Here is an 11,574-nt window from a genome sequence, read left to right as displayed (position 1 = left end):
CTGGTTCTACACATGGGTGTTATGTTTTATTGCTTTAGACGAGTACAGTTGTTAGTCATTCACCTGCTTTAAAATAGAACACTGACCTTGTATATGGGGACACACACTCACACATACACAATAATAATAATAATAATAATAATAATAATGATAAAAACAACATTATCATAAAACAGGAAAAGGCACACTAGCTCACACATTTTAACAAGTTATACTGATTGGGAAAATGAGTGTATATATATATATGTATATATATATATATATATATATATATATATATATATATATATATGTGTGTGTGTGTGTGTGTGTGAAATGAAATGTTTCCTCAGACACACAACACACACACATACACACCCGATCAACAAACTCCAGCAGCAGTGCTGAGAATGATCCACTTGTACCAGCACAACACACATTAACACACCACCACCACGTCAGTGTTACTGCAGTGCTGAGAACTGAGAATGATCCACCACCCAAATAGTACCTGCTCTGTGAGGGTCCATGGGGGTCCTGACCACTGAAGAACAGGGTAAAAGGGGGCTAACAAAGTATCAGAGAAACAGATGGACTACAGTCTGTAACTGTAGAACTACAAAGTGCACCTATACAGTAAGTGGAGCTGATAAAATGGACAATGAGCGCAGAAACAAGGAGGTGGTCATAATGTTACGCCTGACCGGTGTGTATGGTTGGCATTTTTCTAGTACCAAACTTACTACAGGATCATAAGCCTGAAGTTGGATGTTTTACTGGGTTTTGTAACAAAAGCAGTCAGACAGACCTACTGAGAACATCAGCCTCAAGTAGTGGAGTGCTCCAGACCATCACTCACCATCCACAGCGTTTAGCCTTTAAAGGAGAATCTGAGGCGAGTCTCTTAGGGGAGAGTCTGAGTCATGTCTTGAGTCTCTGAGGTTCAAGTCCGAGTCGAGACTGGAGTCTGTGAGGTGAGAATCTGAGTCGAATCTCGAGTCTCTGAGGTGAGAGTCTGTGTTGAGCCTCTGAAGTGTAGGTCCGAGTCAAGTCTCAAGTCTCTGAGGTGAAGGTATAAGGCAAGTCTCTAATGGGAGAGTCCGAGTCAAGTCTTGAGTCTCTGAGGTGAGAGTCCGAGTTAAGTCTCCAGTCTCTGAGGTGAGAGTCCGAGTCGAGTCTCGAGTCTCTGAGGTTCAAGTCTGAGATGAGTCTCTAAAGTTTGAGTCCTAGTCAAGACTTGCGTCTCTGGGATGGGAGTCTGAGTCGAGTCTCTGAGGTTCAAGTCCGAGTCGAGACTTGAGTCTCTGAGGTGAGTGTCCAAGTCAAGTCTCAAGTCTCTGAGGTTTAAGTCCGGAGTTATGAGCCTATGAAGGGGCTGAGATACACGTCATCTGCCTCTCACCGTGTGGAGCTGATGGATTCGTGTGTCCGTCTACATTCTGTGTGAAACTGACCAATAGACACGCAGGAAATCACTAAGGACTGACCATCACGCCGGAAACCCTTCATTCTTCATTCAGTCCACATCGGAGACTCATGTGAAACGGCGTGCAGAGAGTTTACAGCTGCTGAAGCTGCTGCAGCGGTTTTGGAAAGTAGTGATGAAGATAACGGAGCATTTAGATATGAAACATATGAGGATCATGATATATGAAGAGACTTTAAAGGGGAGATTAAGAAGAGATGAACAAATCCAGAGAGAATGAACTTTCACCCTTCTGCACTCTACTAAGGCTCTGATCACGTCCCTGTGTGCTCACTGTTGTGATACCAATCTCACTAATGTCGTATTATCTGCAAATCTGGACAATTTGATCAAATCATGATCTGCTATAATAGAGGAGACAAACACAGCCCTGGGGGGTCACCAGCATTAGGAATTCGAGGAGTGGAAACCACACTCTTCATTTGAACACTCTGTTTTCTATTAGACAGAAAATCAAAGATGCAATAGCACATCAAAGAGCCTTGAAGCAGATTCGGATTAAAGATAAATAAAATATGAATAATATTGTTATGACGAGGAGCTTGTTTTGAAGAGTAGTTGATGTGTCACATGGCACCTGATAATCCATGCACTGTGTAAATATAACGCACCCTGCAGTGCTGTAGATGGTGGTGTTCATCAGTTGAGATGCCGACTGCGTTTATTCAGAGATATAAACAGAGACGGACACTGCGCTTTACTGACTGACCCTGCATACTGAGAACCGACACTCCACACCAAACCCAACTGAGTTCATGTGCAGCTGAGCTTCAGTGCTCATAGCTTCAGCTAGAAATTGGGAATGTGTTATTTTAGTTAAAAAAAACATGTTTAAAGATTTGTATTATTTTAGCTGCACATTTTATAATTACAGATAACAAAAAAGCTGCTCTGTTTTTGGCAGAGGTGGAAACAAGTCACAAGTAACAAGTAAGTCTCAAGTCTTGACACTCAAGTCCCGAGTCAAGTTCCAAGTCAAGACAGTCAAGTCTCAATTCAAGTCAAAAATGATGGCAACAGTAATACAGCCCTTTAATGACAGCAGGTTAGTGGCGTATGGCTATTTATTTTTTAGCCTTAGTATAATGATATAATGCTATACACAAAGAGCAGCATCTACACACAAACATCATTTTATGTTCTATTGAACTTTAATTTAAAAAAAATATACATTTGAAGATAATTTAGGAGAGTTTTTGGGAACATTGAGCACATAGGATCAAAATAAAAACTACAGCTCTAAAACAAGCTCAGTCAACTAAACACAACCACTAGTTTGAATATAATTTAGACAACAGAAACTGAAACAACCGGACTGAACAGAGTTCACAGTAAAGACAGCAGAGTGATGCTGAATGTGCGAAGCTGAAGTTGACTTTTTGCCAGGCTCTTATTTGAATTTTCCGTTCCACCTGAAATGGTGCAGCAGTTACGTTCCAGCACCCGGTTGATGCACCATTTAAGGTGGAACGGAAAATTTGAATATGAAGCTGGCTAATAACAAGTCAGCTTCAGCCTCGTGGTGAATGTTGTGCTTGTTTTACCTGCAGAAGCTGTTAAATTCAGTCAAACAGAGACACTGTGTTTCTTTATTTTTGCTGCCATGAGGAAAAAGGTCAGTTCTCCTGGTGAGTTTCTCCAGTAACACTCTAAGCGGTGAACTGGGTCCATTGATGCTTCACTCATCTTCTGAAATAAAATAAGCCAAGCATAAACACAGTGACAGACATCTGACGATGCTGCTGTATCAGATTTACGGCAGGAAACTAATCCATTCACATGAACAGTAAATGGCTGTGTAGAGTCCCGTCTGCAGTCTGACTCTCCACTTTTCCTCCACTTTGAGTCTCGAGTCTTTCTGAGTCATTAGGCTCAAGTCGAAGCCAAAGTCCGAGTCATTGGTGTTCGAATCGAAGTCCAAGTCGCAAGTCTTTCTCGAATTTCTCATGTCAGGTCTCAAGTCATCAAATTCATCACTTGAGAAATTCGAGTCCAATTATATAAGCAGCAGTTTGTCATTTATAACATAAGTGGAAGTTCAGGTTTAATGCAATTGAATTTAATAAAAAACTTTAGTTTTGAAGATGATCATTTTTAGTAGGATTAACTTATAAACTGGCTCAGCACTAAAACTAACTCAGCTAATAACAACAGCTGGTTCTACTTGAATTTAAACAACAAACTACAGAAATCAAAATGACTGCGCTGAACAACATTTACACTTACAAGTAGGCAAAGTGATGGTGAATGTACAAAGCTAACAGTGGCTTCTTCTTCTTCCACTTTTCAGTTCCATCTTAAACCCTGCAGTGTTTAGACACCAGAATGTAACTTGTTCTGCCACTTAGGTGGAACAAGCTGAAGAACAAAAAGTCAACTTCAGCTTCGTGGTGAATGTTACGCTTGTTTAACTGCAGAAGCCATTCAAATCGTTGAAATGGAGAGAGCTCAGATTCTTTTGATGAAAATGGTAAGTTTGCCTGGTAAGTTCTTTTCTGGTCATATGTTTCGAGTCCAAATCAAAGTCTGAGTCAGTAAGTGTGTTTACAGGCACTTAATAATCAGATAACTTCAGAAAATCAGATTGTGTCACTAACTGGTTCAGTGTGTTTACACTTAATGATCTGATAACTTCAGAAAATCAGATTGTCAGTGACTGGTTCATTATGTTTTCATGCTCTTGAGTAATCAGATAATGGGGAAACTCCAGGTCTACATGAATCAGGCAGTAATCAGATTTCTGCTTTACAGCCAGCCAGTAAACTCACCGAATTAGACGTGATGTAAACGTAAGGTAAAACTCAAACTTCATGAGTGGCTTTTTTTTAAACATCGCCACTTTAGCTGAAAATATGATCAAACATCATCTAGAAGATGAAGAGTATTTAAACCCTTCATTTGGTCGAGCGTGTATTCAGTTTCAGCGTCGCTCCAAAAGTGCTGTGTTGGTCTCGCGGGTTCTGTGTTAAATGTTGCAGTTTCTGGGATGGCGCTCTGTTTTCACACATGCTCAGACTGAGAGAAATGAAAGAAATCAGAGTGAGAGTTTATGGCACTGAGAAACCCCATTATCTTTATCAGATTTATTAATCAGATTTATCTTAATCCAAGAAATCAGAATGTGCTGTTTACACGACCACTTAATAATCAGAAAACTGCAGAAATCTGTAAATGATCAGATTATTAAATGCATGTAAACACACTCATTGGATGCTCAAGTCAAGTCAAGTCACAATTCTTTTTTGATTTTTTGGAGTTGATTAAGTCATTAAACTCATGACTCAAATCCAAGTACTAAGACTCGAGTCCACACCTCTGTCCTCTGCTGACATCGCCCTACATTGTTGCTGCCCGATATAGATGGTCTGTGAAAAGAGAAGACCTTGAAAGGACTTAAAACTCCAGGCAGTATAGCTCTATACTTACTGATAAACACAAGCCTCCTCACCTCAACAAGCCACCAAACCACTAGCAGGTGTATATATGGTCTGTGTGTGTATATATTTTTATTTTTAATATATTTGTAAACTTATTTTTTATATATTTAACTTTTCATGGAACATAAAATCCTTTAAGGTGTTTATGGTAACAGACATGTTTATGACCATGTGCTGTTTATGAGTTTGACCCCCACCATCCTGACCTGAATGTGTGATCACAGCTTTATATAGCTGAATATCTGAGTGTGTGTAAGTGATAAGATCTTCATACAGTTATTGTGTGTGTGTGATCAGATCTTTATATGGTTGAAGTGTGTATCCCCATGGCCCAATTGGACACAAGCCCGGCGCTATACGGCTATATAAGAACCACCGGACAACCACTGCCCGGCACACACCACGAGGGAAACTCTTTCTGTGCAGGAGAAAAACGAGAAGAACCCTGAGGAACCCTGAAGAACCTCAAAGAAGCTTTAAAGAACCTCAAAGAAGCTTTAAAGAACCTCCAAAGAACCTTGAACATGCCAACCACCGCTAGAATCCTCCCTGAGAGCAGAAAGCCAGGTACAACTTCACCTTTACGATACATACACCTACTGCTGTGTGCAGAAGTTTGAGTGCCTCAGCCAAATTCCATCTTTTGTTGATTTTGTAAGTGAAATTAAGTTAACACAAGCTAAAGACCCAGGTTGTTCAAACTTAATCACATAAAAAGCCTTAATAAAATGTATTTGTTAACTTTTTTAACACTTTAATGTCTTTAATGTGTTTATTCTTTAAATGTCTGGCCCTTTTTACTATTTTCAAGACATTACTATCATATTAAATATAAGAAGTTTTCTATCTCATGAATATTTCTGCACAACAGAAGCTCCTGCACTGTTTCTCTGTTTTTGTCAGTTCTAGATATTTTGAGCATTATTGTTTGATTGGTCAGTATAAATTTTATAAGGATGATGTATTTCTGTTTTTTTTTTTTTCTTCCCAATTTTTTTCTTTGGCCATCAGTAAAGTACATCTGTCTGTCTGTCTAAATGTGTCACACTTTCAGCTGTTTATGATCTGGCAGGAGACAAACTTCAGTCTTCTACACTGATTCTCTACAACTCAAATAAAATCAGAAATAAAGCTTTAAATTAGTTTGTAATTTATTATAATAAATTAAACTTTACTTTATGATAATGTTACCCTGTGCTGTCTGCTTGCTTCCTTATTGTTACACTCTTGTCCTGAATCTTTGCTGAATTTCCATTGAGCTGTCATGAACCCTCCGGGAGTCATTCTCTTGATTTGTTCATATCTTCTTAAACTCTCAGCCCCTCTTCATAGGCTCATAACTCCGGATGTGAGTCTCGTATGATCTCGTGATAAGATGGAATGGAAAGGGTGACTCTACAGATTCAGGAAGTGTTTGAACTGGATTTCTGTGCTGGATCATCACAAAGATACAGACACAGATATAGAAACGATATTTGATACGTGAGCGAGTTTTTGGACCCCAGAGTGTTAACAGTGAATGAGTGTAACTTCTATAGATAAACTCCATTACCTGTTTTTACTGAGAGATAACAGTGTGGAAGCATCCTGAAGCAGGTAGCCCCGACTTTGGCTAATGTTATCAAACTAGCTACTGTTTCCTTTCAGACAAAAATCTAACGTCTTTTGTCCCTGGTTTCTGATCTTTGGTGTGTTTATGATTTCTGCATTAGTGACAGTGATGAGTTGAGTAGATTCCAGAGCTCAGCTGATTTCTGATACTGAACCCCAGTAAAATCTCTTCATGCTCTCTTTCAGGCAGAAGGACCAAAGCTGGAAACAGACTCACTGGTGAGTGAAACTCTCTCACACTCTCTCTGAACCTGCAGTGAGTAAATGTACTCACAGTACTTGAGTATTATTTTGGAAGATTTGTCCTTTACTCAGTCATTATTGAAGTTACTTCCTATTTTCTACTCCTAATATTTTTATTTAAACTCGACCTCTCACTGTTTTATTTTCCTCTTGTGAGTGAAACTGCAAAACTAAACTGCACAGCTGATTCTGATTCATCTTCTATCTGTTTAAAGATTTACCCTGACGTATTTCAGTGTGTTGGTGTTGACGCTTTGTTACTTTCACTCAAGCATATTTTTGGCTGTATATTCAGCTTTTCATCCCAAACGTCTACCACACATGCCCTACTACATGCACCCATCTACCACACAAACCTAACCCCAACCAACCACCTATAAAAGGCAATTATCATCCATTTATAAAACGTCTGTGGTAACTTTATTGCATTACATCATGATATACTAAACATTTAAACCTTATACAGTCACTAAACATTTTTAGCTAAATTAGAATCATTTGCTATATTATTTTGTCCCTTTCTGTCTCTTTGTGTAGAGAAACCACCAGTTTATGATGCTAACATCCCAGAGCCCACATGCAGAACAGAGCTCCTCAAACGTGAGTCTCTCTCTCTCTGTCTCTCTCTCCTCTCTCTCTCTTTCTCCCTCTCTCTCTCTCTCTCTCTCTCCTCTCTCTCTGTCTCTCTCTCTCTCTCTCTGTCTCTCTCTCTCTCTCTGTCTCTCTCTCTCTCTCTGTCTCTGTCTCTCTCTCTGTCTCTGTCTCTCTTACATATTTTTCCCCTGCATCTTGTCTATGTGACGTTTTTGCCTTCTTCAGATTGGGTCAGTCTTTCTATGGATGAGCGGACAGCCAATAAGCTCCTGTGGCTGACGGAGGGCGGGGCTAAAGTGTCACGGATGAATGACGAGGTGTGTCCTTACCTGGACAGACCGGAGAGATATGAACACTCCCCTCAGGTAAGAGACAAACACTCTGTTCAGTTCAGCTCCATCTCCAACAGTCATTCAGCAGAGGAGCAGTTCTTCATGAAGCAGTGCTGAAGATCCAGAATGATCATTTTAACAGTTTCTACACTTCATATCTTATTAAATCGGCTAGCTAACAGACGTGACAGTTGATTTTCCATTTTTCCACTGTCAGTTTTTCAGTCCCACTTTGTCATGGTTATTTCACAATCAGACACAAACTGCTGATTGTTTAGTGACTGCAGTTTAAAGCAGGATGTGTGTTTGCAGGTGCTGTGTAAGGAGGGGCTGTGGGGGTCTCGGGGTTACTGGGAGGTGGAGTATTCAGGCTGGGTGATGATCGGGGTGGCATATGAAAGCGAGGGCAGGAGGAACTGCGATGGCCCCTGTGGTTTTGGAGAGAACGAGGGTTCATGGAGTTTGGGCTGGGCTGGGTCGTCCTACCACGCCTGGCACAAAGGAGTTAACCAGGTAGGGGTGGGTGATATGATGATGGGATGACACTGTCATGATAAATTACATCACAATAAGCTCTTCTGAATATCATGGGTATAAGCAGCACTTCAACACTAACTAAATTAAATATCTACTAAATTGACCATCATTTTCCTGAACGCCCTCAACCATGTAGCACACATGCCCCTAACCCCATGCAAACACCGCACATGCCCTGACCAAGGCCAACCACCACACACGCCCCCATCAAAATCATCTACTCTAAACCTGCCCTAATCCTAACACTAACCTTAACCTCAACCCAAAACCTAAACCTAACCCTCACTCTGGTCCTACCCCTAATCCTAACCCCACCACTGTTTAGAATCAACTGAGTTTCAGCAGATAGTTTGTTAACAATTTGAACATCTGTAGATGATCTATAGGGGACTATCTAAATAAAGTGAGACCAAATATTGTAAATATAAAACTCATGAAATAAAAAGTCGATAACAAACCTGCCCCTGAAATTATCTACAAAACAATGTTTGAATGGAGTCTGTGCCCTAAGTAGGTTGAGTTGTGCATTAGGAGAAGAAAAAGTAAGAAAGGAAAAGAGAAAAACAAAAGAAGAAAAGGACAAAGATAATAAAAGAAAGAAAGAAAGATGGTAGATGAGGTTCTAAAGCCTTTTAAAGGCTGAGAGGGAGAGCAGAGAGCAGTAGAAGCCCTTTAAACAAGCTCAGCCAATCAGATTCAATGACATTATGACATCATCAGCTGTGGCATTTGGACGTCACACTGTGAGAAGGTTCCACCATCTGATTCCATCTGATCTAAAATAATGTCTAAAGTGTAAAAGTGATGAAAATGAGAAACAGCATCTCTCACTGAGATCATCTACACTACACTCAGCTGAGTCTGTAAGAGGTTCAGACTGTATTAACTGCATGAGGAGAAGAAAAACAAAGGAAAAGCAACAAGAGACAAAAGAAAGATAGAAAGAAAAAGAAAGAAAGAAAGACAAGAAAAAAGAAGGAAAAGACAGAAAGAAAAGAAAAAGAGAAAGGACAAAAAAGAAAAAGAAAGGAAATGAAAGAAAGAAAAAGAAAGATTTGAAAAAGAAGACAGAAAGAAAAGAAGAAAGAAAAACAGACAGTGGACGAGGTGATAAAGTCATATACAGGCTGAAAGGGAATGCAGAGATCAGGAGAACATTAAAGTGATATCGTATTGTCGTCATATCTCCATCCCTGTGAGCAGGAGCTGCAGGTCCCTCAGTGCTCCTCCATCGGCGTGTACCTGGACCAGCCTGCTGGGTTACTCTGCTTCTACGCTGTGGAGAGGAGCAGTGCTGGGAAGAAGGAGGTCAAACTGCTGCACAGAGTCAAAAACCCCATCAAAGAGAAAACACTGCCCGGATTCTGGGTGGGCAGACAGTCGTCCTGTAGGCTTCTTCCCAAAGAGGAGTGAAAGAGGAGGGGTTGGGGTGGTGGTGGTGGTGGTGGTGGGGCAAAGTTAAGAACACTATAATATAGTGTGATTCCTTGGAAGCTGTGTGTCAGACGTTTATTTGAATTTCAGTGTAAAGTTGTTTGGAAAGACTGTTCTGAGAATTTACAGTGTTTTATGACTGTATCCAGTTCTACAGTGTACGCTGTTTGAATGTATTTATTTTGTCCAACATTATGTTAATGCATTGTTAAACTGGCATGTTTTGTGTTTATTTAATGCTTAATAGGTTGGCACTGTTGAATATGATTGTGTTTAGGTATTATAGGATAATTTTCTGTAATATTTTTGTTAAATAAACACTTTATCACACTGTATACTATAAAGTGCCTTGTTTTCAGTACCACCTCTACCAACTCTGAAAATATAAACATGTGGTTCGATTTAGCCGTATTCAAAAATGTAATGTGAGGCAGCAGCTAATACAACTAGTACTGCAATGCTGAGTACAGACCAACATTTCTGTTGCTGGCAAATTTAAAGAAAAGTGAAAAAAGCAAGTGGCCGGACCAGAGAATGGACAAGTGGAAGAGTTAGAGAACTAAAAATAGCTCTACAGAGATTAATGTTCTGCTTCATTAAGCTAACCTGATTCATCAGCTAATTAGCAAGGCTTTAATGTGACTGGAAAATCAGGGAATCTCCATAGAACTGGGCCCAGAAGAACCCAGTTCAATATCCATGGACCAGAGGATAGAATATGGGATGGTCTAAAGGACAAATTAGTAAAATGACTAGAGGATGAGGACTGAGGGACAGACTAGAAGATGTACTAGAGTAGTAGTTCCCCACCTGGTCATCAGTGCCCCAGAGAGATGGACTTGGGGGCTAGAGAATGAACTAGGGAGCAGACCACTGGATGGATTAGGGGGCTGACCAGGGAATGCACTTGGTAGCAGATTAGGGGATGTATTAACTACTGGGCAAACTCAGGGATGGACTAGGATGCAGACTAGGGGATGGACTGGGGCGGATTAGGGATTGCACTAACTATTGCACAGATTGGGGAATGGACTTGGTAGTAGATTAGGGGATGTACTAACTATTGGGCAGTCTAACGAATGTACAATTGACTAGGGGGAGACTAGGGAGTGGACTAGGGGCAGACTATAAGGTTGACTAGAGGATAGACTAGGGGCAGACTAGAAGGTTGACTAGGGAGTGGACTAGTTGGTGGACTGGGGGCAGACCCAGGAACGGACTAGGGGCAGACTAGAAGGTTGACTAGAGGATAGATTAGGGGATGGACTGGGGGCAGACTAGGAAGTGGACTAGGGGATTGACAAGGGGCAGACTAGGGGATGGACTGGAGCAGATTAGGGATTCTACTAACTGTTGGGCAGACTAGGGAGCAGACTAGGAGATGTACTGGGGAGACAGGGGAGCAGACTAGAGGATGTACTGTGGAGTAGACTAGGGGATGTACTAGGGCAGACTGGGGAGTGGACTAGGGAATGGACTGGGGGCAGACTATGGAGTAGACTAGGGAATGGACTGGGGGCAGACTAGGGAGCGGACTAGGGGGTGTACTGGGGTAGACTAGGGAGCGGACTAGGGGATGTACTGGGGTAGACTAGGGAGCAGACCTGGGGATCTACTGGTGTAGACTAGGGAGAAAATGTGACCAATCCTTTCAAATCAGTGTGTTAATTTTGCCTAGCAGCATCCAGTCTATTGGTAAAGGGCATTTTTCCCTTTTATTTATTTTTCAATTTGTATTACATCTTCTATCTCTTTATTATTTCATTAATTGTTTTTTTTATTTATTTAATACTTCTTAATTTTAGCACTATGATTACCTTTACGTTTTAGCTTTTTTAATGTTTTTACTTTCCAAGTTCTTAATTCCTGTTTTCTGTATTGGCTCGGCTACATTGTAAATGAGGGTCTCCCTCAATGTACT

At 40.7% G+C, this 11,574-nt stretch overlaps 1 protein-coding gene across 1 annotated transcript; it reads left to right on the top strand.

Moving 5' to 3' along the window:
• Positions 1-5,285: 5,285 nt before the first annotated feature.
• On the top strand, positions 5,286-9,889 carry LOC118813250 (tripartite motif-containing protein 16-like protein). Its single transcript, XM_036578482.1, has 6 exons — positions 5,286-5,469; positions 6,700-6,732; positions 7,294-7,356; positions 7,576-7,715; positions 7,995-8,195; positions 9,423-9,889. Exons 1-6 carry the CDS (start codon positions 5,427-5,429, stop codon positions 9,630-9,632), a joined length of 690 nt encoding a protein of 229 aa, XP_036434375.1. The 5' UTR covers positions 5,286-5,426; the 3' UTR covers positions 9,633-9,889.
• Positions 9,890-11,574: the final 1,685 nt, after the last annotated feature.

The sequence above is a fragment of the Colossoma macropomum genome, unplaced genomic scaffold (assembly GCF_904425465.1).
Source record: "Colossoma macropomum unplaced genomic scaffold, Colossoma_macropomum, whole genome shotgun sequence".
NCBI classification, from domain to species: domain Eukaryota; kingdom Metazoa; phylum Chordata; class Actinopteri; order Characiformes; family Serrasalmidae; genus Colossoma; species Colossoma macropomum.
Note: the sequence above shows the minus strand (reverse complement) of the source record. Positions and strands in the feature narration are given on the sequence as shown.

Bases quoted from the DNA above. Each gene is read 5' to 3' on its own strand.
- LOC118813250 (XM_036578482.1), top strand. From the start codon at position 5,427: ATGCCAACCACCGCTAGAATCCTCCCTGAGAGCAGAAAGCCAG. The intron at 6,733-7,293 runs GTGAGTGAAACT...CTCTTTGTGTAG, and splicing joins AGCTGGAAACAGACTCACTG to AGAAACCACCAGTTTATGAT. The intron at 8,196-9,422 runs GTAGGGGTGGGT...CCCTGTGAGCAG, and splicing joins GGCACAAAGGAGTTAACCAG to GAGCTGCAGGTCCCTCAGTG.